The sequence below is a fragment of the Mauremys mutica genome, chromosome 12 (assembly GCF_020497125.1).
Source record: "Mauremys mutica isolate MM-2020 ecotype Southern chromosome 12, ASM2049712v1, whole genome shotgun sequence".
NCBI classification, from domain to species: Eukaryota; Metazoa; Chordata; order Testudines; family Geoemydidae; genus Mauremys; species Mauremys mutica.
Genome location: NC_059083.1, coordinates 35,057,207 through 35,082,960, shown reverse-complemented (window position 1 = coordinate 35,082,960; position 25,754 = coordinate 35,057,207). Strand labels below are relative to the sequence as shown.

Here is a 25,754-nt window from a genome sequence, read left to right as displayed (position 1 = left end):
AAACCTCTGAGATGTTCTCAGTGTGGAAAATGCTCCAAGTGGCGCTAACGCCATGTTGGACGTCAGAGACTCCTCCACACAGCAGGGACATTCTCTCAGGGCCCTGACTGGGGCCGACCGTGGTGACAAACCCATTTCCTCGTTCCCACAGACATCAGGGGCATTTGGCTCCCAAGGATCGAGCTGCCCATTGCTGGGGTGAGGATCCAGCAGCAGCCGAGCATCAGCTGGTCAGTGACCCTCTGGCTCTGCCTGGTCTAAGCAAACCCCAGGCAGAGGAGGAGAAACCTCCATCAGCCCCTCCTCCCTGCTGCAGCCCTGGCTGCTGAGCTGATGGGCCACGGGCGGGGGAAGGGAGAGAGAGAAACTCCTCCAGCCGCTCCCTCTGCCTGGCTGAAGGTCCCCCACTCCCTTCCCCTCCCAGCCGGGATCCCCCTGCCATGGAGATGAGGAGAAGGACACTTGGGCCAGGCCCCACCTTCACTCTACACACCTGTCCCCATCCCCCATCTTCCACCAGCCCCTGGGCTGGGCTCCCCCACTGACCTGGAGCTGTTCCCTGCAGGGGGAGTGTCCCTGGGGGCTGGTAACTCCTCCCCTCTCCAAATCCCCCAGGGCGCTGGGCTCTGGGGGATCCACCATTAAGGGACCAGGGCGATGGGTTCTGGGGAGGAAACTGGGGATTGAATGATTGGGGCTGGAGTAGCTGGGAAGCAGGGGGAGCTGGGTGCTGGGGTATCGAGTGTTTGGGGATGATGGGATAAGAGGGGAGGGAGAGCACAGGCATAGAGAAGTGCTGCCTCTCATCACTCACCCCTTCTGCCCCTTCTCCCTGCCTCCTCTGCATTCAGACAGCACCACTGAGAGGGGCTGATTTCCACAGGGCCTTTTGTGGGAGGCCTGGAGATCCCACCTCTGCCTCTGCAGCATCAGCCTCTGAGCATCTGGCTATGGTAGGAAAAGCAGTTGGGATCAGCCAGCTCGTCTCCTCTGACCCTCCCCCACTTTTCCTAGTCTAGACTGACCTTGAGCATCTTATCACATCACCCCATTAGCAGAGTGATTGTTATAGTCACGAGTTCTCCCTTTGGGGATAAATTGTCTCAGTCCCAGATTCTCACATTGCTCCAATGTGGGTTTCCCCATGCCCCCATTTTCTCCCAGAATTACATTTATTTTAAAAAAGCTGGAGCGGGGATAGTAAAATGTGATGTTTTAGCTGCTATGTTCTTTGAGAGCAATGGGGTGAGTCTGAGGGATTCCCTCCTTCCCCCGTCACCGTCGCGCTCCATCTTTGACACAGCAAGCTCTGTCCAAGCTTCGGAGAGTTTTATTCTCTCCCTATTCTATCCCTCCACCTCCCGAAGTGTCACTTGCCGCAGTGTCCTTTGCTCTGCAGGAGTGGCACATTGATTGCTTGGATCCTAAATCAGACTCCTGAGAGGCAGAGAAAAAAGTGTTGCAGGCCTGGAGGGGGAATTCAAATGAAGCCCAAAGCGCAGCGGGAGGTTTCTGAGCTTCAATCCCTGTTTCCATCTATTGGTAAAGTGGCTTCTGGGATTTCCCAGCTAAATCCAGATCATTTGTCCATGGGAAGGTTCTCCCCTCCCCTTCCTTTCTTTTGTTAGGGTAATGCAAACACTTTTGTAAATTACACAACCAAATAAGGACTTGCTGAGTAAAGCAGGTTTAGCCAGATCAGAAGAAAATGGGTCAATTTATTTTCCTTACTTTGAATTTGAAGATTCTCTGGGATTTCACTTTATGAACGTGTGAAAGTGTTTCATGGCCCACCCTGGATTGTGGGTTTTTCTCTCCTTGGTGAAGGCTGTTTGGTCACGTACTTTGATATTAGTTTACTTTGACAGGATGTAGCTCTGATTTATTGGAGACTTCACAAAAAAATTGATGATTTGCCAGAATAGTATGTATTTTTTTCACACTTTTCTACCCTTCCCTCTAAAGATTTCAGTGTGGTTTGAAAATTGATCATTATCAATATCTATCAGCACACACACTGAGGATGAGTGCCAGATTTACACTCCGAGGGATGGAGACTGAAAGAAGAAGGAAGTTAGTGTCTGATCCCTGCAGAGATATGAGATGCAGTCAGGAGCGGGAGAGGATGGAGCTGGAAAACTGCAGGATTTGCTCTTCAGAGCCAGAGAGATGAGGCTGAGAACTGTGAACTCGCTGTACTGGGGCCAGAGAGAGAGAGGAATTGTCCTGTGAGTCCCTGAATTCTAAATGACTATGAACGATGCCCCTAGAGGAATGATCCAGAGAGGGGGGACCATCTCTTGTTTGCGGAGAGGTGGAATCTGGGCAGAGGCGAGAAGGAAGCCAGGGAAATGAACTGACCTCGCCAGCCCTGAAGCCAGACAAACCTCTGTCACCAAGAGGCAGAAGTGCATCCTGGAAGCACAGCTAGTCACTCCCTCAACATCTACGTTTCCTCTGTGCGGATGAGAGACGTTCTGTGCTCCACTCACCCCACACTGCATCCATCTTCTAACCTGAGCTCCCTGGGTTTCCTGCTCTTTTGTGACTGGGTCCCAGCATCTCTCATTAATTGTCTGCACTTTTCCACCAGCTTTAACTTGTTCCTCTTTCCCTGCTGCCTGCAGGTACTGGGAGAATCCATGTGCTGGCCTGGGGCAGAAATGCATATTTATGAGCTGGGTGCTAGGTGGGGCGAAGGGATGGTTAACTTGTATTTCTTGCTGGCTAAGAATAAAGTAGAATTTAGCTTCTCAAACTCCCTGCAGCCCTTGTCTTGAATAATGGGAAAAATGATCCCAGAAGCTGTCTCTCTGAGATGTTATTTCTCCAGCCTTCACCCCGGCAGACTGCAGACCAGAGCTGCCAACTCTTTGGATTTTCAGACTCTTCTGTGGGGAAGATCCATCATCTGCAGGGGAAACCCCCTCTGGCTGTCCTGTTCCATTCACTTTTCTCCTGTGGAAGGAGGGTCAATGAGCCTGGGGAAGGATCTTTTTCTTTTAACTTGAATTGTGGAGAGGAGCAATAATCTGTGTTGTGAAGTACTTTGAGATCTATGGATGCAAAGCACTCTAAGAGTGAGGTATGGTTTTGATTTATTCTCCCCCAAGCCACGTCAGGCCCTACACTCAGATCGATGACCTTTGCGTGTTCAGAGGTAATGCAATAACTTTCGATTGGTGCATCTGATCAAATCATGTGTTTCAGGGGATGTTGGAGGCAGCCAGCAGGAGATGGCTGGTGATATTTTGCTGAACATCAGAAAACTGCAAGCAGAAATGGGGCCTTTCTGGCATCTGGGCACTAGACCCCTCTGCTTTTTTCAACCAGGTCTGCAGTTGTCCATGGATCAAGACCTGGGTTGTGGCAGCCACTGAGGGCTGGATGGACAAAGGGATTTCCGTTTGCAATGCCTAACTTCTAGGCACCTAGAAAATCAGTCGAACAACATTAGGCTCCAGAAAGCATGAGTCGATCACATAAGAACGGCTGTACAGGGTCAGACCACAGGTCCATCTAGCCCAGTATCCTGTCTTCCAACAGTGGCCAATGCCAGGTGCCCCAGAGGGAATGGACAGAACTGGTGACCATCCAGTGATCCATCCCCTGTCGCCCATTCCCAGTGGGGGGTGGGGCCTTGGGGGAAGAGGCAGAGCAAGACCTTGGGGGTGGGGGGAGAGGTGTGGCAGGGACGGGGCTGTGGGGGAAGGGGCAGAGCTGGGGCATGGTCATGGGTTGGGCACCCATTGCCCTCCAACTTCTAGGGAGCTTCCAGCACTCCAGCTCTCACTGATGTAACTTGCCTGCTACACCAACTTAATAACTCCACCTCTGTGAGAGGCGTAGTGCTTAGGTCAACGCAGGGTCGGCGTAGACACTGCCTTGCTCACATGGATTGTTGCCGCCTTTCAGAAACCATCCCACAATGCCCCACACTGGCAGTTGGATCGGTGCAAGTGCTTCTGGTGAGGACACTCACCGCCAACACAGGGACGTAGTGTGGACGTGTAAAACCGATTCAGTTACTGCGGTGGCTGTACATTGATGTAACATAGGCCCCCTTAATTTTGTGGCGTAGAATTGCCCTGAGTATTTTAATGCTCCAGTCCCTTTGTCAATCTAGACCCTGGGCCTTTTCCGCACTGCTGAAGAAGGTGATTCCTTTTGTTTTGTTTTACATTGGAGGTAACTAAGATGTGGGAGCTATTCTGAAGCTAAAAACAGCCTGGACAGGGCACTTCAGTCTGTAGCAGTGAGGAAAAGGGCTGAGAAAATGATGTCTCCGAAATGACACATACCTGTGTCAAAGTACAGAATGTGGTGTCGACAACTTGTTCGATATGAGTTACAGTGATGGGAGGGGATTGGAGGGAGTCTGTATGAGGAACAGATAGTCCGCCCAATCATTGGTGTTTGCAAGAGATTCATAACGATTCCAAATCCTGTTCTCAAGGCTTTACACTATTTTTGGTGGGCAATAAAAGTCTGTTCACTCTAGAAACTGTACGGCCTGATCAGCGGTGGAAAGAGACTAAGAAATCCCACCACCTACATGGGGGCCAGGGATCAGTGTACACATCTCACTCCCTGTCAGTACCCAGCCCGGGACAGGGAAGCTAATGATCCAACCAACGGACCAAATTCAATGGTGAATCCTGCTCACGTGCCCATGGGCAGCAGGTATCAAAGGGCAGGCTGAGCCTCCCCTAACCCAGGCCGTAGCCCCACCCATCTTCCACCCTGAGGGCCCATCTCCCTCCCCCTCTTCCCTGAAGCTGGTGGGGGCTCAGTGCCAGCTGGCAGCCTGGAGCTCAGGCCCATCCTGGGTGCCTCAGATCGACCCAGGGGTCAGGCCAACGGCCAGGGTGGTGCAGGGGCTGGCTGGTGGCTTGAGCAGCTGGGACAGATGGGGCTCTTCTGGCCACAGGGGGGAGGCCTTGGGGCTCTGGCCATTGTGGGGTGGGGGAGATGTGGGCAGAAAGAGCGGGGCCTGTGGGTTAGCCACCTCGAAGCAGGGATTCACTCACCTCCTGTACACTAGGCACGTTGTGTGTGTGCTAAGAAGACGACCGCCTTCATGTCCGGTTTTACCTACAATAGCCCCGAGGTTTAACTCTGCAGCATGCTTCTCCAAATCAGAAAAATACCTTTCTATTTAGTGTGCCCAAATTTAACAGAGAGATTTCCGAATGGGAGCAAAACGTGACAAGCCATGGTTCCCCTCCATCCCAGCTTCCTAGCCCTGCACTAGAGGACGGGGAAAGACAGAGGCAGCAAATTGCAACAGAGCAGCAAAAGAGACCAGCTACATGTCAGGAACTGCTCTGCGCAGAAAATTGTGCCTGCAGCAGTTTGTAACGTTGCGCTGGCCCGGAGAGAGGCAGTGGGGATGCCCTGGAGGTGGGGTGGATGTGAGGGCTTTTGCCTAGTGGCCAGTGAGGGGTTAGTCTAGCCCTAAAAATAACTGAACAAACCTGGTGGCACAGCAGAGACAATCCATGACCTAGCTTGGGGAACAGACCTTTGTAGGCCATAGAACCAGCTTTAGTGTTTATTTTATTCAGCAGTAACGCAAAGAACCTCCAGGCCTGTATCCTATAAGTAGGGCCCTACCTAATTCACAGTTGTGAAAAATGCATCACAGACCATGAAATCTAGTCTCTTGCATACTTTTACCCTATACTATACAGAGTTCATGGGGGAGACCAGTGTTTCTCAAACTCGGGGTCCTGGTCCGAAAGGGAGTCATGGGGAGGGGTTGCAAGGTTATTGTAGGGGGATCATGGTATTGCCACCCGTACTTCTGTGCTGCCTTCACAGCTGGGCAGCCGGAGAGCAGCAGCTGCTGGCCAGGTGTCCAGCTCTGAAGGCAGCACCCCACCAAAAACAGCACAGACATAAGAGTGGCCATACCATACCATGCCATCCTTACTTCTGTGCTGCTGGCGGTGGCGCTGCCATTAGAGCTGGGCTCCTGGCCAGCAGCCACCACTCTCCAGCTGCCCAGCTCTGAAGGCAGTGCTGCTGCCAACAGCAGTGCAAGAGTAAGGGTGGCAATGCCATGACCCCCCTACAATAACCTTGTGACCCCCCCCCCACACACACAATTCCCTTTTGGGTCAGGACCCCTACAGTTACAACACCTGAAATTTCAGATTTAAATAGCTGAAATCATGAAATTTACAATTTTTTTTAATCCTGTGACTGTGAAATTGACCTAAATAGACCATGAATTTGGTAGGACCCTACCTCTGAGACCCTGGCTTCAGCAGTTAGCATAAGGTTTGAAGCCTATGACCTTTGGCACAGATAAATGGCCCTACAGCTACCCCTCAGTTTTGGGGAGCTGGGAAGAGGGTGTTTAAGGGGGAAGTTTGTCCATGACACTAGCCAACCACAGGAACATGAGCTAACACCAGCTTTGGGATATCTTAGGATGGGAACGTCCGCAGATGTCTGACCACCTGAGTGCCATGGCAATGAATTGACATATAGGATAATATGCTGAGATCATTAATATACTAACCTATAGGAGAAGAGCACCCCAACATTAGCAGGGTGTGGAAATACACATACGAAAGAGGGGAGAAACCCCCTATTCAATATGCATGGGACAGAGTAGCATCAGCATAACACATAAAAGTTGTATCCCAGCCCGTATGCAGGAGGATAGAGAGATGTAGCTCGTGGGAGGTGCGAGCTTGATGGCCGTGGGTGCTGATGAGGAAGGTGATGATGATGGCTAACATCTCAGGTTGTTCTGCAAGGGACGGTGTGAGTACGTGGATGGACAGTCTGTGTTATCTCTATCTACCTTACTGTTCTGGAGTGTTTGGGACTTATCTAAATGTATTAATAAACTGTTACAAATACAGAAGTGTTCCTATAGTGGGAGTGTTGCAGCCCTGCACATCGGGGTCCCCAACTGATCAAACAGTCATTTTAGTAATACTGGGCCTCATCTTGGGACAAGAACCTGTCAGACCTCAAAGTGATAACTTCAATGTTATCATCCAGCGGGTGGCTGAGCCTTGTAGCTCCAGCCCAGGCCTAGCAGCTGGGGAGCATGATATGGAGACAAGAGGCCATCACTGACCAGCTGCTCCCTGCTCCAGACTCTCACCAGAGGGAATCACACATGAGGTCAGTTTCACTGGGAAATGTGTCTTCTGCAGCTCTGGGCTGCCTCCCTAGGACCAGGAGGACCCTATCACCTAGTGCCTGGATACTCCTTATTGGGGACTCTCTCGAACAATCCACAATCTTCCTAAAAATCCCTCTTCTCCCCCCTCGCCTGGATCCTGGCCTTTCTGTCCCCCCATTGATCCTGTGGCTTCTAGGCAGGATGCCTGCATAGCGCTGGGAGAAGCTGCCCCTGCCCAGGGGAGGTGGGGCCCCAGGGGGCAGGGTCTGGGGCAGGGGCTGCAGCGCACTAGTTTGATCGCTAGGACCCAGGAGCCGCTGGCTGGGAGCAATGGCCGGGCTCGCTGCGTCCCGGCCGCAGGAAGTGACTCGCAGCCGCTGCGGTGACTCTGGCTCCCAGGCTCCTGGCGAGATCCCCGAGCCCCGGGGGGCGGCTGGTGCTGGGAGCCCGGAGCCCTGGCTGCAGCCGGGAGAGGGGAATCTCCAGCAGGGCCCTTCCCGCTGCTCCCCCCCGGGAGCCTCTTCCAGGGCAGAGCCCCAAGCCCGGCCCGGCCCCTGCCCCGGGGGGCCCCGCTCGGAGGGAAGGTGAGAGAGACCCGACCCGCCCCCGGCACCCCCGGGCTGCAGGGGGAGGTTTGGCCCCAGGCTGCTCCCAGCGGAGCTGGCTGCGATTCCCGCCCGGGAAAGCTGCCGCCAGCCCCGGTGGGGGCGGGAGGGGGCAAGAGGGGATTGAGGGGGGAACAGGGATGGGTGAGAAGAGCATAAGAAAGGGGGATGGGGGGGCAGGACGGGATGCGGGGCAGGGGCAGTGGGTGCGCTGCGTGGAGCACGAGGCGATGCAGGGGAGTCAGGGGAACAAGGCTGGACTAGAGGGAAGCTGAGTGTTGGGCTATTGCAAAGGAAAGGGGCGGGACGTGGGGAGCAAGGGGGATGGGCAGCGAATGTGAGAGGAGGAGGAGCCTGGCTGAGGAAGGGCGAGGCAGGGAGAGGGGTGGGGAGAGACACAGCGGCGGCTCCCCACGTCCTACGGATTTAGAGCTTAGCGAGTGTCAAACCCGATTCACTGTTCGCAGCCATGAGGTGTGAGTCCTGGTGGGCAGATGAGATCAGCAGCTGCCTGCCTGTCCCTGGGGGCTGCAGGCCCAGCACTGGGAGGCTTAGTCAGGCTCCGGTTATTGCTCAGGGAGAGGAGGAGGCGGGTGTGTGTCTCTCTCTGCCCCTGATAGTAGAGGCTTGGGTCAAACGCTGCTGCCTCCTGCATTTTGATGTGGGCCCAGAGTGAGCAGTTGCTGCTCCCCAGCGGGGTCTGTGCTGGGAAGAGACCTGCGTTAACCCTCCGTCTGCGCCCAGCCCAGGAGGGGACTTTCTGAAGTGGGTGGAACCAGCCCCCTGGGGCAGCCCCGGGCTCTGCCCGCACCAGCCCCTGAGCTGCAGGTGAGGAGAGACCCCCGGGAAAGGGCTGGGGCCGGAAAGTGACTCTGCCCAAAGGGCCCCGTTCAGGGACCTGCTGGTGAGTTTGTAGTAGATGTAGAGCGAGTGTCTGCAGGTTCCAGAGCTGCTGCCCTCGGTGACACCCCCAGGCTCACACTCCTGCTAGCAGAGGAAGTAGCTGATCTCTGTACTGGAGAGCAAACGTAAATGACCAGTTCTCCTAGACAGAGGGAGGGGACAGAAGGGGGAGTGGAGAGATGGAAAGGAGCAGTGAGGAGAGAGGCTCTCAGCTCCCAAACCTGCCCACTGCATCCTCCCGCTGGGCAGACTGGCTTCCCTGGGAGCAAAGTGAGATGCTGACAGAGGAAAAGCCAGTTCCTGTCTCTGCCAGGTCCCTGTGCTGCTGGGGGGATGCACCGCCCTTGAGGACAATGTCAGGCTCCTTTGGTTCTGCTCTTCCTAGTGTTTATCTTAGAGACTCTTGCGACAGACGTGACAACAACCTGGGCAAACCTTATGGAATTAAATGAATCTGTATTGAATGAAGTGTAAGTATTGGGGGAGTCCATTGTATCGAAAATGCACCTGTTAGTGTGCTGTTGCGGGATTGTGTGGGAGTTCTCTGGGTGGAAGATGGGACTGATCAATCTCTGGGAGATGTTAGGGATTTCAAAGGTCTTTGGGAACAATACTAGCACAATGGGTTTCCTAGGGAATACTTGGGGGTGAGGGAAATGCATTTGAGCAGAGACCCACTGGCTGGCGGATTGCCTGCTCAGGGTCTCTTAGAAGAGCCAGACAGGACGAATGAGTGACTCTCGGAAGTCTTGTCTACACTAGCACTTAATGCCAGCAAAACTTACGTCGCCCAGAGGATGTGAAAAAAAACACTCCCTCCAAGCGACGCAAGTTTTGCTGGCATAAGTGACAGTGTGCACGGCGTTGTGTCGGCGGGAGAGCATCTCCCACCAGTAGAGCTACCACTGCTTGCAGAGGTGACATTATGATGTCAGTGGGGGAGCGCTTGGGAAGGGGCATAGAGCAGCGACTCGAGCAAGCTTACAGTGGCGCAGCTGCATCGGTGCAGCTGTAAGCTCACTAGTGCAGGCATGGCCAGAGCCATGGGTTCTCATTCTGGGCAAAGAGTGTGATGAACCTGAAATCCCAGGGAAATGCCATGGTGGGGCTTTGAAACTTCTGAAGGCCTGTTCCTGCCCAAGCTCCTGTGGCAGAGAGGGGGTGGTCTCTGGGAAGTCATCAGCATGCATGTAGGTTCTTTTATTGTTTTGAATGGGTTTTTTTTTTCCTGTAGTGCTTTTACCATAAGAATGAAATAAGCCTAGGAAGAGCTGTGTGGAAAATTATCCCTGGGGGAATTACACTGTACCATGTCAGAGCAGAGGAGTAAAGCAGGCCTTACACACTCAGGGAACAGCCTAGAAATACCCTGGTCAGAAGGGAGAGAGACCTGGGTCTCCTTCCACAAGAGGCGATAGCTGGGGAGCTGCCCAGTGGGTGCCCTTGCTGGAGCACTGAGTGTAAATACAGGTGCAGTTGCCCTGAACTGTGACAGCTCTGTTGCTGGGAGGGTTTAGAAGTGTTAATGGGTTTAGCCTGCTGGGAGGGGCCGGGTCTGTGGTGTAAGACCTGGTCTACAGTTAACAATCAGATCCATCTACTGCATCACTCGGGGCTAGGAAGAGTTTTAAGCCCTGAGCTAGTTAGGTTGACCTGACATAAGAATGGCCCTACTGGGTCAGACCGAAGGTCCATCTAGCCCAGTATCTTCCAGGTGCCCCAGAGGGAATGAACAGAACAGTTGATCATCCAGTGATCCATCCCCTGTCGCCCATTCCCAGCTTCTGGCAAACACAGTCTAGGGCACCATTCCTGCCCATCCTGGCTAATAGCCATTGATGGACCTGTCCTCCATGAACTTATCCAGTTCTTTTTTGAACCCTGTTATGGTCTTGGCCTTCACAACATCCTCTGGCAAGGAGTTCCACAGGTTGACTGTGCATGGTGTGAATAAATACTTCCTTTTATTTGTTTTAAACCTGACCTCCATTATGGATGCAGCTTGATAGACAGATGCACCGATGCACAAACCCCTTCCATTGCTGAAGGCAGTCTCCACATTACAGAGCTATAGCAGTGTGCCTGTAGCACTTGTAGTGTGGACATAACCTGAGTGTATTCCCAGTGTCACAAAGTCTAGAGTGTCTGTCTGCAGGGAGAGAGCCTGTGGGGAATCGGGGTGTGAAATGGACTCAAGCCCTTTCTGAAACCTCCCCCATCGCCCCTCTCACCTTGACAGGCTGAGGAATCACATCCATGTTTCGCTCCAGAAGACAGGGAAGGGAAATGGCTGTGATGGAACCAGCTCAGGTAGGGGATTTTCAGGGAGCTGCTGGTGCTTTTGTTGTGGAGGGGGAGAGGACAGGGTGTGATAAAGTTGATGGGACTCATTCAGCTTGGGAGCTGATTTCAGAAACGGGAAAAAAAAACCACTCCCCCCACCCCACCCTGGCACAAGCCTGGGAATGTTTCCAGACTCCCAGGGCTGGAGCCTGACCCCACTGGCCAGAGGCTGCTGTGAAATACGCAGGGAAGCTGTTGGGATTCCTGTCCCTGTCCCCGGCTCAGAGCTCTGCTTCCCGTATTAGCCTGTGGCTGGCAGGCGTGTGGGAAATGAGAAGACCCTGCCCTGCTCCGTGTGCTGGGGGGACAAGGAGCTCTCACCTTCTCCCACCCCCTGAAGCCTCCGGGCTTCTCTCAGCAGAGTGGGGCTTAGATTGTCATACTCTGGCGCTCCCAGAGCTTTCTCTTTACTGACTTTCTCCCCTGCCCCCACCCCCACAATGAACAGTGAGATAGTGGCTGGGGCAGCAGGTGCTGAGTGAGGGACTCTTGTTGTTTCAGATGCCGGTGACCTTCGAGGAGGTGGCTGTGTATTTCACCCAGGGGCAGGGGGATCTGCTGGACCCTGCTCAGAGAGCCCTCTACAGGGACGTCATGCAGGAGAACTACGAGACGGTGACCTCGCTGGGTAAGGGAGTCCTGTGCCTCAGCTATTAGAAACTGTGGGGTCTGCGTGTCTGAATCTCATGAGTTCTTCCCTGCTCACATCAGAGGGAAATGGATCCCAGAGTCCATAGATCTAGTGTGAGAGAGACTTTCATCTCCATGCCCCCTCCAATGGGATCGGGGAGTCGTAAACCTAACGGACATGCTAATTCATCCCCATCCATCCAGCTTTCAGAGGGCCAGAAGCAGGGTATGGTCCTGTCTGTGTTATTTCTCACTTCTTTGTACTGTTGGAGTGGCCCTGCTCAACACAGGATAGATGGACACAAGGTGGGGAAGGCAGTACCTTTGATTGGCCCAAATCTGGTTGGTGAAAGAGAGAAGCTTTTGAAGCTTGTTATTTTGTTTTGGATCACTTGACGATCACCTGTTCTGTTCATTCCCTATGAAGGAGCTGGCATTGGCTGCTGTCGCAAGACAGGACACTGGGCTAGATGGACCTTTGGTCTGACCCAGTGTGGCCGTTCTTATGTTCACCCACAGGAGCTGGCCCAAGAAAAGATATTACGTCACCCACCTTGTGTCTCTTATTTTACACTCACCATCCCCTATGGTCCTCCATTGCTGGGACTGGCTCCAGCCAGAGGGCTCTGGAGGTTTAGAACTAGGCAGGGGTTTAACAGCAGAGCTGTGCCTGCATCAGCAAGTCCCCCAGAGTGCACAGACTGTGGAAACCCCCAGTGATGCTGTGACAGCTCCTCCCCAACACAGACACCTGCCTCTTCCTGGGGGCTCAGTGGCCATGTCCCAGTTTGTTAAGATTCCACATCTGGGTAATTACAGTGACCATGTTCCCACCCTTTTGGATTCCACAATCCCCCAGCTCAGCACGGGAGCAGGTTAAACTCAGGGAATGTTCTTTGTGACAAATACTCTGTCAATACTCCATGCACCTTCATCTTCCTGATTGACCCCACCCGAGCAGGATTTCCCATTCCCAAACCTGATCTGATCGCCCGGCTGGAACGAGGGGAAGAGCTGTGGCTCCTGGATCTCCAGGCCCCTGAGGAATCAGAGGTCTCAAGAGGCAGCTGCATAGGTGAGGAATCGGTGAAACTGACACACAAACCATCTGGCAAGTGAATGAAAAAGCTGAGACTCCCAAAGGTGGGCTGCTGTCAATCTCCTCGAGGTGTGTTTCACCCCACCCAACCAAGCCTGCCGGTATGGTAGCTTGCCGGTATGGTATCACCATGGCAGATATCACCCATGGCTTCTCACCCATCCTTTAGCTGTATGAAGTTTCCTCCCCGACTTTTCCTGCTTAAGAGTGTTTGGGTGGGATGTGGAGGCAGAATCCAATTTCTCCATCTCCCCAACAGTTATCGTGTTGTGTTTTCCTCTCCTTGCTGCTCCTCATTCTGTCCAACACAGGGAATGACTCCTGTCCGGATTCTCTCTCTCTCCCAACAGGTGATGAGACGATGAGTGAGAACAAGGAGAAGAATCCACAAGAGGAAGATCCCGAGCAAGTGAAACTGCAGGGGAACTTTTTGAAAGGAGCTGAAGGACATTTTTCCCAATCCTTGGAACAGGGAAAAGCTTGGAGAAGTCGGAAGAGGTCAGAGAAGCAGCTGGGACACCACCCAATGCAGAAAGAGGAGGAATCCATTGAATGTGGGGTAGGATGCAAGAATCCCAAGGAAACCACAGCACCACAGACAAATCCCAAGAAAGAAAAACCCTATAAATGTCTCAACTGTGGGAAAAGCTTCAATCAGAAATCGAACCTTATCACTCAGCAAAGAATCCACACAGGTGATAAACCCCATAAGTGCTTAGACTGTGGGAAAAGCTTCAACCAGAAATCATCCCTCATTATACATCAGAGAAAACACACAGGTGACAGACCGTATAAATGCTCTGAGTGTGGGAAAAGTTTTACCAAGAACTCATCCCTAATGAAACATGGGAGAATCCACACAGGAGAGAGACCTTATAAATGCCTTGAGTGTGGGAAAAGATTCAATTTGATATCATCCCTGACTACACATCAGAAAACCCACACTGGAGAGAAACCCCATAAATGCTTGGACTGTGGGAAAACCTTCAGTGACAGCTCACAGCTTATTAAACATGGGAGAATCCACACAGGAGAGAGACCTTATAAATGCCTCGACTGTGGGAAAAGCTTCAGTCAGAGCTCACACCTTATTACGCATCAGAGACTGCACACAGGAGAGAGACCCTATAAGTGTCTCAGCTGTGGGAACAGTTTTGCTCAGCGATCCATCCTTATCAGACATCTGAGAATCCACACTGGAGATAAACCTCACAAATGCCTCAACTGTGGGAAAAGTTTCGCTCACAGATCAACCCTTAGTTCACATGAGAAAATCCACACAGGAGAGAAACCCCACAAATGCTTGGACTGTGGGAAAAGCTTCATTCAGCGATCAGCCCTTACTACACACCAGAAAATCCACACAGGAGAGAAACTCTATAAATGCTTGGACTGTGGGAAGAGTTTCACTCAGCGATCAAACCTGATTTCACATGAGATGATCCACAAAGGAGAAAAACCCCATAAATGCTTGGAGTGCGGGAAGAGCTTCCGTCACAGCTCAGACCTTCTTAAACATCAGAGAATCCACACGGGAGAGAGAATCTACAAATGCCTCGACTGTGGGAAAAGTTTCACTCACAGATCAACCCTTACGAGACATCAGAAAATCCACACTGGAGATAAACCCCACAAATGCCTGGACAGTGGGGAAAAGTTTCCTGTGGGTTATATGAGACAATGCAGAAGAGAAAAGAAACCCATAAATGCTTGGACTGTGGAGAAAAAACTTCAAGAACAGCTCAAAGCTTGCTCCACACAGGAGACAGCTCTTAGGAATACCTTGACTTCAGGAAAAAAATTAGTCAGAGCTCACACATTATCATATATAGAAGAATCCACACAAGAGACTTTAAACGTGGGGGAAGCTTTATCTGGTGCTCCAGGAGTATAAAGCAGCAGCAAACCCACCCAGGGTAGAGACCTCTCCGGGTGTATCTGCACAGCAAAGAAAAATCTGCAGCTTGGGCTGCAGGGCTGGTTCATTGCTGTGTGAACTTCTGGGCTGGGAATCAAGCCTGGGCTCTGGGACCCTCACACCTCACAGGGTCCTAGAGACAAGTCTCCAGCATGAGCCTGGAAATCTCTACAGCAATGAAACACCTCGTGAGCCTGAGAGGGCTGGCATGGTGCAGCAGGAGCCTAGTTGCTGTGTAGACAGACCCTGAGATGCCTCCCTTTAGTGTGGAACATGCTCCAAGTGGTGCTAACACCAAGTTGGACAACAGAGACTCCTCCGCACAGCAGGGAAATTCTCTCAGGGCCCTGACTGGGGCCGGCCCTGGTGACAAACCCATTTCCTCGTTCCCACACACATCAGGGGCATTTCACTCCCAAGGTTCCAGCCGCCCATCGCAGGGGTGAGGCTCCAGCAACAGCTAGTCAGTGATCTTCTGGCTCTTCCTGGTCTAAGCAAACTCCAGGCAGAGGTGGAGAAGCCCCCATCAGCCCCTCCTCCCTGCTGCAGACCTGGCTGCTGAGCTGATGGGCCACAGGTGGGGGAAGGGAGAGAGAGAAACTCCTCCAGCTGCCCCCTCTGCCTGGCTGAAGTCCCCCCCCCTCCCTTCCCCTCCCAGCCGGGATCCCCCTGCCATGGAGATGAGGAGAAGGACACTTGGGCCAGGCCCCACCTTCACTCTACACACCTGTCCCCATCCCCCATCTTCCACCAGCCCCTGGGCTGGGCCCCCCACTGACCTGGGGCTGTTCCCTGCAGGGGGAGTTTCCCTGGGGGCTGGTAACTCCTCCCCTCCCCGAATCCCCCAGGGCGCTGGGCTCTGGGGGATCAGCCATTAAGGGACCAGGGCGATGGGTTCTGGGGAGGACACTGGGGATTGAATGGCTGGGGCAGGGGGAGCTGGGTACTGGGGTATCGAGTGTTTGGGGCTCATGGGATAAGAGGTGAGGGAGAGCACAGGGGTAGAGAGGTGCTGCCTCATCACTCACCCCTTCTGCCCCTTCTCCCTGCCTTCCCCCCCAACCCCACCCCCGCATTCAGACAGCACTATTAGCAGAGACTGATTCCCAAAGGGCCTTTTGTGTGGGGAGAAGTGGTCGGGATTCGCTAGCACAAGTCCTCTGCCCCTTCCCCACTCTTCCTGGTCAAACTGACCCTGAGCATCTTATTGATTCTGAGCCCCCGTTAGCAAAGTGATTGTCTCAGCCATTGAGTTCTCCTGTGGGGATCTTGTCCCCTTCCCAGATCCTCATCTCAATGTCCTCCAGGGTGCTTTGTGGAAGGCTGGGGCTAGCGCACCCTGGGACAGACTGAACTTTGGGTTGAGGATCTAGTTTATCAGCTAGAAAAGGGAACTTCTAGTCCAACCTTTCTGATTTTGGCTTTGCACACGACCATGTGACTCCATCCCTCCCCTCGTTTCTGTTGGGATCTCTTGTCTCTCTTCAAATAAATTTCCTTTTCTTTTGCTGTCAGCAAATTCCAGTGCTGTGTGTGATACCAAAGCAGTGGTCTCCAGTCAAACAGGTCAAGTGATGCTGTGGGGTTCAACCAGACCAGGAAGGGGTCCTGTCATCGCCTGCCCTGTAGCCCTGTTGTGCAGCCGTGGTTCAAAGCCCTCACACCAGCAGCCTGCGCACAGCACCAGCGCCTCTCCCTGGCTTCCACCAGCTTCGGTTCCTCTTTGCCAAGTCACCCCAAACTCGCCCCCCAAACCTGAGTCTCCCCAAAGCCGGCTGCCCTGTAGTGTCGATCCTCCTGAGCGTAGCACTCACAGCACTTCAGTAACTTTGCTGCTCTCTCAAAGAGACAGCGCACAGCTCCACCCTGTTAGGTTAGCTGAGAACTCGCACTTCACTGTGATCTGCAGCACCGAGATGGTTTGTTGTAAAACTAGAAATAAGTTTATTCTCCTCCACCATAGGGTTAAGGAACGTCTAGTAAGAGTGAAAGGGCCACGGAGGTTACAAACAAAACATTCTTTCTAGTGACTATATTTATGTTCAGTAAGGCCGTGTCTTGGTCTTAGCAGGTGTCTCACCTAGATTCAGTGTCTGGGGACTTTCGGCCCCCTTGGCTGGAAGGTTCCACTTTTCTCAGATGTACAGGAGCTTGGCCCTCTTGGATCTGCCCAGTACTGGATGCCAAACTGGCTTTGTGGCCTGGTTATATCTAAGGTTCCCATTTTGTCACGGCTATTTTTAGTAAAACTCATGGGCAGGTCATGGGTAATAAACAAAAAATCAGGGAAGCCTGCAACCTGTCTGTGACTTTTACTAAAAATAATGTGGGGAGGCTTACAGGGTGATGAGTGAAGCTCAAGGGTTTTTTTGGGGCTGGGGGGTACTGAGAGCCCAATCCTCCCCACTGTGGGGTGGCTGACAACTCCGGGTGCCCCGCCACCGCTGAGAGCTCTGGGGGACCCCTCCGCCTCTGAAACGGAAAATCTCATGGAGGTCTCTGAACATCATGGAATCCGTGACTTCTGTGGAATAATTTCATCCTTCCTTATAGCTTCCAGAGTTCAATGACTTCGCTTCAGGAGGCAGCTGTGGCTTCCATCTCCCACTGAGAGTGGGAAGTGGCATCTTCCACCTTGGTTTGCCCGCTGGCTTTGTCTGCCCTTCATGTAAATGTCATTTCATTGTCCTCGCCTCATTTACATTGCAGACACATACAGGCAGGGGGAAGAACCACATTCCTTTGCCTGGGGGAGAGGGGTGATGTAAGCCTTGCCTGACAACACATTCTAATAATATCTTGCAGCAGGTGTTTCTAATGCTTCATGTATTACCATCACGCCAGAATCTGGCTGATCAGTGAGTTGTTAGTTTCCACTGACACCTTTTAGATACCAATCCTGGCCCCAGTGAGTTGGGCTGGTCACGGCAGCTGAAACTCACTGCCAGCTCCCAGGGAGCCCCTGGCCCTCTGGCATTGGGATGCTCTCAGGGTTGGAGAGGTGCACTGGTCCTTGGGGATCTGGCAGATCAGGGATTTCCGTGGGTATCCGGTGATAGGGGCTGGATACCCCAGGGGCACACTTTGAAGGAACTCAGGAGCTGGGATCTGTGGTTACCCTGCAGTGCAAAGGCAGGGCTGGTGTACCCCAGGGGAGAGCGCTCCAGTGGCTGAGGGGCTGGGTGTGGTAGGGGGGCTAACACCCAGCTGGCCCAGATGAGTCCCTCGCACCAGACGCAGGTGGAAGCCAGGTGAATCCCAGAAGTGGGTGTGCTGAGCAGCCTCCCAGCACCTCTCTCTGCCTGCGAATGCACCACTGGGAACCCCTTTGCTGGAGCCAGGTGGCTTAGGTGCTTGTGCTCTTGTGAGAATGATGTCAAGTGCTACCCAGAAAAGCCAGCAGAAGGGGGTGTGGGGTGATTCCTCTGTAAACTCTTAGCCCAGGTAGGAGGTGGAGCAGCCACCCTGATGTGAGAGACCAAGGTTCAGTTCTAGCCTTTGCCTGGTGGGGAGAAAGGATTGAACAGGGGATGCCCACAGCTCTCAGGACAGTGCTGTCACCATTGGGCCCTGGGGTCTCCCAATGTCAGACTCCCCCCGTTTCCTGTTTTACTTTGGGTTTCATTGCAGAGTCCTTGGGGAAAGGGGCAGGGCCCTCCCAGGCAGGTGCTCCAAACCTGACTGCAGAGTCAGTCTCTCGCTCTGGTCTGGCCCAGTGAACATCCCACCCGGGCTGGGCACAGAGGGGGCTTTGATGAAGATCTCTCCCCAGCACAGACCCTGCTGGGGGAGCAGCAGCTGCTCAGTCCAGGCTCCCAGATCCCAATGGAGTGAAAAACAGACAGATTGAGAGCAGCCTCCTTTGTCCCTCTTTCTCACCTCTGGATACAACAGCTAGTGAATCAACTCCCCCACTCCCCTCCCCTCCAGACCCCCAACACTGGAGGAATCCAGTGCAGTGAGAGATGGATTAAGGGATAGGCCATATAGGCAGGTACCTAGGGCCCTATTCCTGGGTGTGTTGGGGGTTGCACAGGAGCCTGCTCGTTGGGGAGAAGGAGCAGTGCTGGCTGCCCCACTGACCACTCCAGAATGTCCCAGTTCCAGCCCCCATTTTCAGAAGGGGGGGCACCAGGGCAAACTCGAGTGAGTGCTGTTGACACCTGGTGGGGGCCAGGGCCAAAATGGAGTGAGTTGTGCTGTGATCCCCGTGCACCAGGGCACAAGTGGGCAGAGCACCAGTCCCTGAACCAGACCAGCTGGAGTTTGCTGGTGACATGCAGGTGTGTGAGAGGAAGCTGCAGTCAGTGCCCACATGGGGGAGTCAGCCGGGAGAGGAGCAGAAGGGATCCCTGGTCACGGGGGTGGGGTGGAGGGGCAGACATGAGGGGGGATGGGTTAATCCAGCCTTACAAATAACTCCAGGAACCTGATGGCAAAGCTCTGAAACCTCCATGACTGGAGCTGGTATCTCTGGCCCAGGGCTGGTAGCCAGTGAGTCTGGTGTGGAGACAAGAAACCAGCTCTGATCACTTGCTCCCTGTGCCCGTCTGTTAGCAGAGTGGCAGGTTTCAGCATGGTAGCCGTGTTAGTCTGTATCAGCAAAAACAACGAGGAGTCCTTGTGGCACCTTAGAGACTAACTAATTTATTGGGGCATAAGCTTTCGTGGGCTAGAACCCACTTCATTGGCTGCATGGAGTGAAAACACAGGAGCAGGTATAAATACATGAAAAGATGGGGGTTACTTTACCAAATGTGAGGTCAGTCTAATGAGATAAATCAATTAACAGCCAGGACACCAAGGAAGGGAAAATAAGTGGTAAGAGAGTGGCCCGTTACAGACAGTTGATGAGAAGGTGTAACAGTAGGGGAAATATCGGGGAAATTAGGTTTTGTAATGACCCAACCACTCCCAGTCTTCATTCAGGCCTACTCTGAGGGTGTCCAGTTTGCAAATTAATTCCAGTTCTGCAGTTTCATGTTGGAGTTTGTTTTTGAAGCTTTTTTATTGAAGAATTGCCACTTTGGGGTCTTTTACTGACACACAGAGTCAGTGTCATGGAGAAACGTGTCCCCTGCAGCTCTCGCTCTGGATTGTCTCTCCGGGACCAGGAGCCCCATCACCCCTATGTCCCTGTGGATCAGTGGTTCCCAAACTCGTTTTGCGGCTTGTTCAGGGTAAGCCCCTGGCAGGCCGGGAGAGCGAGAGGCTTTGTTTACCTGAGCGTCCCCAGGTATGGCTGCTCCCAGCTCCCAGTGGCCATTCACTGTTCCCAGCCAATGGAAGCTGCGGGAAGCGGCGCGGGCTTGGGGACTCTCTGGAACAATGCCCAGTTCCCACAGAAACACCCCCCCGCCCGGGATCTGGGTCTCCTGTCTGCCCCTACGCTGGCCTCTGTGCCCCGTGCCCCCTTGATGCGGAGAGAAGCTGCTGGAGCCAAGAGGAGGTGGGGCCCCCGAGGGGCAGAGTCTGTGGCTGGGGGGAGGCTCCAGCGCAATGGAATCCGCTTGTCGCTAGGACCCAGGGGGAGCTGCCAGCCAGGAAGTGACTCGGCTTCGGATTCCCTCGCGGCTGCGGTGACTCTGGCTCCCAGGCTCCTGGCGAGATCCCTGAGCCCCGGCGGGCGGCTGGTGCTGGGAGCCCGGAGCCCTGGCTGCAGCCGGGAGCGGGGAATCTCCAGCAGGGCCCTTCCCGCTGCTCCCCCCCCAGGAGCCTCTCCCAGGGCAGAGCCCCCAGCCCGGCCCGGCCCCTGCCCCGGGGGGCCCCGCTCGGAGGGAAGGTGAGAGAGACCCGCCCCCCCCGGGCTGCAGGGGGAGGTTTGGCCCCAGGCTGCTCCCAGCGGCGCTGGCTGCGATTCCCGCCCGGGCCCGGGAAAGCTGCCGCCAGCCCCGGGCGGGGGGGTGCCGGGGGCTGGGACGAGGGGGCAGAAGAGGGACTGGAGGTGGGAGGGCAGGAGGGGATTTGGAGGTGGGAAGGGACGTGCGAGCGGGCAGGAGGCAGGTGAAGGGGGCGGGATGGGGCAGAGGGGGCGCCGCATGGAGGATGAGGCCATGCAGGGGGATCAATGTACAAGGGAGAATTCACCCACGAAAGCTCATGCTGCAAAACGTCTGTTAGTCTATAAGGTGCCACAGGATTCTTTGCTGCTTCTACAGAACCAGACTAACACGGCTACCCCTCTGATACAAGGGAGAATTGTAGCGCTCAAGGGTTGGATTAGAGGGGAAATCTGGCTGGCGGGATCTAGTGAAGGGAGAGGGGGCTGGGGAGGCTGGAGGCGGAATGTGGGAGCAAGAGGAGGCTGGCTGGGGAAGGGAGAGAGAGGCCAGTGAAAAGGGAGAGGGTTGGCGAGAGATACAATGGCAGCTTCCCCGTGCCATGAATTCAAATCTCCCCCACACCAGTGTCAGACCGGAGTCACTGCGGGCTCTGGCAGAGGGTGAGTCCAGTTGGGCGGATGAGATCGGCTGTCCCTGGGGCCTGCAGGGGGTGTCCAGGGCAGCTCATTCCTCAGGTGTTGTCACCAGACTAGAGGGCTCTGGCTATTGCTGGGGGAGAGGAGGAGGCGGGTATGTCTCTCTGTGTCTGCTCCTGGTATTAGAGCCCTGGAGTTGAGCTTCCTGGGGCAGATGCTGCTGCCTCCTCCATTGTGATCTGGAAGTCCCGACTGAGCAGCTGCTGCTCCCCCAGCAGGATCTGTTCTGGGGAGAGACCTGCATTAACCACCCTCTGTGCCCAGCCCAGGTGGCGACTATTTGCGGTGTCTGGAACCAGCCCCAGGGGGAGTCCCAAGCTCTGCCTTCACCAAATCCTGAGCCGGAGCCTGCAGGACCAGTCTGTCCACAGGGAGAGAGCCTGTGTGGAATTGGGGTGTGAAATAGACTCAAGCCCCTTCTGAAACCTCCCCCATCGCCCCTCTTGCCCTGACAGGCTGAGGAATCACGTCCACATTTCGCTCCAGATCCTCCCGTCTTCCAGGGGACAGGGAAGGGAAATGGCTGTGATGGAGCCAGCTCAGGTAGGGGATTTTCAGGGAGCTGCAGGGGCAGTTGCTGTAGAGTGGGAGGGGCAGGAAACATACCAGGTGAGGCAGGGAGGGGCCAGCATGTGACAAACCATCTAGGACACATTCAACCTGGGCCTGATTTTCTGAACAGGCCCATTGGCAGGGGGGAACATTCCTCCATTTCTGAAACAGGAAACACCCCCCTGGGCAGGGCTGGGAAAACTGACCAGACTCCCAGTGCTGGAGCCTGAACCCAATAGCCGGAGGCTGCTGTGAAATATGAAGGGAAGCTGCTGGAATTAATGTCCCTGTCCCTGCAGAGTTCTGCTTCCCGTATCAGCCTGTGGCTGGCAGGCGTGTGGGAAATGAGAAGACCCTGCCCTGCTCTGTCTGCTGGGGGACAAGGAGCTCTCACCTTCTCCCCACCCCGGGAAGCCTCCTGGCTGTTCAGAGCAGGGTGGGGGTGGGATTCTGCTACTCTGGTCTTCCCAGAGCTTCCATTTCTTTATCCTTCCTCCAGCGTGAGTACTGGGATTGTAGCTGGGGCAGCAGGTGTTGAGTGGGGGACTCTTGTTGTTTCAGATGCCAGTGACCTTCGAGGAGGTGGCTGTGTATTTCACCCAGGGGCAGGGGGCTCTGCTGGACCCCACTCAGAGAGCCCTCTACAGGGACGTCATGCAGGAGAACTACGAGACGGTGACCTCTCTGGGTAAGGGATTCCTGAGCTCTTAATTATTACAAACTGGATGGTCTGCATGTCTGAATCTGGTGAGTTCTTCCCTGCTCAGTTAGATCAGAGGGAAATGGATCCCAGAGTCCATAGATCTAGTGTGAGAGAGACTTTCATCTCCATGCCCCCTCCAATGGGATCGGGGAGTCGTAAACCTAACGGACATGCTAATTCATCCCCATCCATCCAGCTTTCAAAGGGGCAGAAGCAGGGTCTGGTCCTGTCAGTGTTATTTCTCACTTCTTTGTACTGTTGGTGTGGCCTTGTTCAACCCAGGATAGACGGACACAAGGTGGGGAAGGCAGTACCTTTGATTGGACCAGATTTGGTTGGTGAAAGAGAGAAGATTTTGAAGCTTGTTGTTTTGTTTTGTTTTGTTTTGGATCACTTGATGATCACCTGTTCTGTTCATTCCCTCTGAAGGAGCTGGCACTGGTCACTGTCGGAAGACAGGACACTGGGCTAGATGGACCTTTGGTCTGACCCAGTGTGGCCGTCCTTATGTTCACCCACAGGAGCTGGCCCAAGAAAAGATATTACGTCACCCACCTTGTGTCTCTTATTTTACACTCACCATCCCCTATGGTCCTCCATTGCTGGGACTGGCTCCAGCCAGAGGGCTCTGGAGGTTTAGAACTAGGCAGGGGTTAAACACCAGAGCTGTCTCTGCATCAGCAAGTCCCCCACAATGCACAGATCCTTGAAGCCCTCATTGAGGCGGTGACAGCTCCTTCCGTCCCACAGACATCTGCGTCTCCCTGGGGGCTCAGTGGCCATGTTCCCATCTGTTTAGATTCTACATCTGCATAATTACCAGTGACCATGTTCCCACCCATTTGGGATTCCACAATCCCCCAGCTCAGCATGGGGCAGGTTGAACTCAGGGAATGTTCTTTGTGACAAATACTCTGTCAATACTCGAGATACACTCTCATCTTCCTGATTTCCCTCCCTGAGCAGGATTTCCTGTTCCCAAACCTGACCTGATCACCCGGTTGGAACAAGGGGAAGAGCCGTGGGTCCCGGATATTCAGACCTCTGAGGAATCGGAGATCCCAAGAGGGAGCCGCACAGGTGAGGAATCGGTGAAACTGACACACAAACCATCTGGTGAGTGAATGAAAGATCTGGGACTCCCAAAGGTGGGCTGTTAGCGAGTTCCCCGGGGTATGTTTCACCGCACCCAGTCAGGCTGTAGCCAGCCAATATGGTATCATCATGGCAGATATCACCTATGGCTTTCCACCCATCCTTTAGCTGCATGGAGTTTCCTCCCTAACCTTTCTTGCCTGGCAGCGTGTAGATGGGATGTCGAGGCAGAATCCAGTTTCTCCATCTCCCCAACAGTCACTGTGTTGTGTTTTCCCCTCTGTGCTGTTCCCCATTCTCTCCTTTCTCCCTGCACAGGGAATGACTCCTGTCCGGATTCTCTCTCTCCCCTAGCAGTTGATGAGATGATGATGAGTGAGAACAAGGAGAAGAATCCACTAGAGGAAGATCCCAAGCAAGTGGAATTACAGGGGAACTTTTTGAGAGGAGCTGAAGGGAATTTTTGCCAATCCTTGGAACCTGGAAAAGCTTGGAGGAGTCAGCAGAGATCAGAGAGGCAGCTGGGAAACCACCCAATAAAGAAAAAGGATGAATCCGTTGAAGGTGGGGCAGGATGCAAGGACCTCAGGGAAACCACAGCCATGCAGACAAATCAAAAGGAAGAGAAACCCTATAAGTGTCTCAACTGTGGGAAAAGCTTCAATCAGAAATCAAACCTTATCACTCATCAGAGAATCCACACAGGAGAGAGACCTTATAAATGCCTCGACTGTGGGAAAAGCTTCAGTCAGAGCTCACACCTTATTGCGCATCAGAGAGTACACACAGGAGAGAGACCCTATAAGTGTCTGAACTGTGGGAACAGTTTCGCTCAGAGATCCATCCTTATCAGACATCTGAGAATCCACACTGGAGATAAACCTCACAAATGCCTCGACTGTGGGAAAAGTTTCGCTCACAGATCAACCCTTAGTTCACATGAGAAAATCCACACAGGAGAGAAACCCCACAAATGCTTGGACTGTGGGAAAAGCTTCATTCAGCGATCAGCCCTTACTACACACCAGAAAATCCACACAGGAGAGAAAGTCTACAAATGTTTGGACTGTGGGGAAAGTTTCACTCAGCGATCAAACCTGATTTCACATGAGATGATCCACAAAGGAGAAAAACCCCATAAATGCTTGGAGTGTGGGAAAAGCTTCCGTGACAGCTCAGACCTTCTTAAACATCAGAGAATCCACACAGGACAGAGAATCTACAAATGCCCCGACTGTGGGAAAAGTTTCACTCAGAGGTCAACCCTTACGAGACATCAGAAAATCCACACAGGAGATAAACCCCACGAATGCCTCCACTGTGGGAAAAGCTTCATTCGGAGATCAGCCCTTACTACACACCAGAAAATCCACACGGGAGAGAAACTCTATAAATGCTTGGACTGTGGGAAGAGTTTCACTCAGCGATCAAATCTGATTTTACATGAGATTATCCACAAAAGAGAGAAACCCCATAAGTGGTTGGATTGTGGGAAAAGTTTCATTCAGAGTTCAAACCTGATTTCACGTGATACAAGCCACAAAAGAGAGAAACCCCATAAATGCTTGGATTGTGGGAAAAGCTTCCGTGACAGCTCAGACCTTCTTAAACACCAGAGAATACACACAGGAGAGAGAATCTACAAATGCCCTGACTGTGGGAAAAGTTTCACTCAGAGATCAACTCTTACCAGACATCAGAAAATCCATACCGGAGATAAACCCCACAAGTGCTTCGACTGTGGGAAAAGTTTCACTCAGAGATCAACCCATATTAGACATCAGAAAATCCATACTGGAGATAAACCTCACAAATGCCTCAACTACAGGGAAAAGTTTCATGTGGAGATCAAACCTGATTTCACGTGAGATGATCCACAAAAGGGAGGAAACCCGAAAAGGCTTGGACTGTGGAAAAAGCTTCAAGAACAGCTCACCACTCACTGAAACATCGGCGACACCACGCAGGAGACAACTCTTAGAAATACCTTGACTGTGGGAAAAGATTCAGTCAGAGCTCACCCATTATCATACATTGAAGGTGTTGTTAGAGTGCTACCGGTGTGGTGCTCTGCTTTCTCCTTGTTGATATCACTCGGCTGCGTGCGTGAGTTCCCTCTGTGCGCTGCCCCAACTCTGCAGATAGCTGACACAGCAGACCCGACGAGAACCCCCAATAACCACAGAGTCCAGTAAGATGCAAAGCCACGTCGGCTAGGTTTATTGCGACCTCGGACACCCTGGCAGGGTCCCTGTAGATTACTTAGTCTACCGGGCATACT

General features: G+C 53.3%; 1 protein-coding gene across 1 annotated transcript; it reads left to right on the top strand.

The window, feature by feature from the left end:
- The first annotated feature begins 11,574 nt into the window (after positions 1 to 11,574).
- On the top strand, positions 11,575 to 25,645 carry LOC123345279 (zinc finger protein 850-like). The gene is made up of 4 exons (XM_044982036.1): positions 11,575 to 11,626; positions 12,590 to 12,703; positions 13,078 to 14,347; positions 24,096 to 25,645. The coding sequence occupies exons 1-4, from the start codon at positions 11,593 to 11,595 to the stop codon at positions 25,339 to 25,341; spliced, it is 2,664 nt and encodes an 887-aa protein (XP_044837971.1). The 5' UTR covers positions 11,575 to 11,592; the 3' UTR covers positions 25,342 to 25,645.
- The last annotated feature ends 109 nt before the right edge of the window (positions 25,646 to 25,754 follow it).

Excerpts from the sequence above, each read along its gene's own strand:
- LOC123345279 (XM_044982036.1), top strand. The coding sequence starts at position 11,593 with ATGCAGGAGAACTACGAGACGGTGACCTCGCTGG. Across the intron at positions 11,627-12,589 it reads CGAGACGGTGACCTCGCTGG|GATTTCCCATTCCCAAACCT; the intron begins GTAAGGGAGTCC and ends CCACCCGAGCAG. Across the intron at positions 14,348-24,095 it reads CATCAGAAAATCCACACTGG|AGAGAAACCCTATAAGTGTC; the intron begins AGATAAACCCCA and ends AAATCAAAAGGA.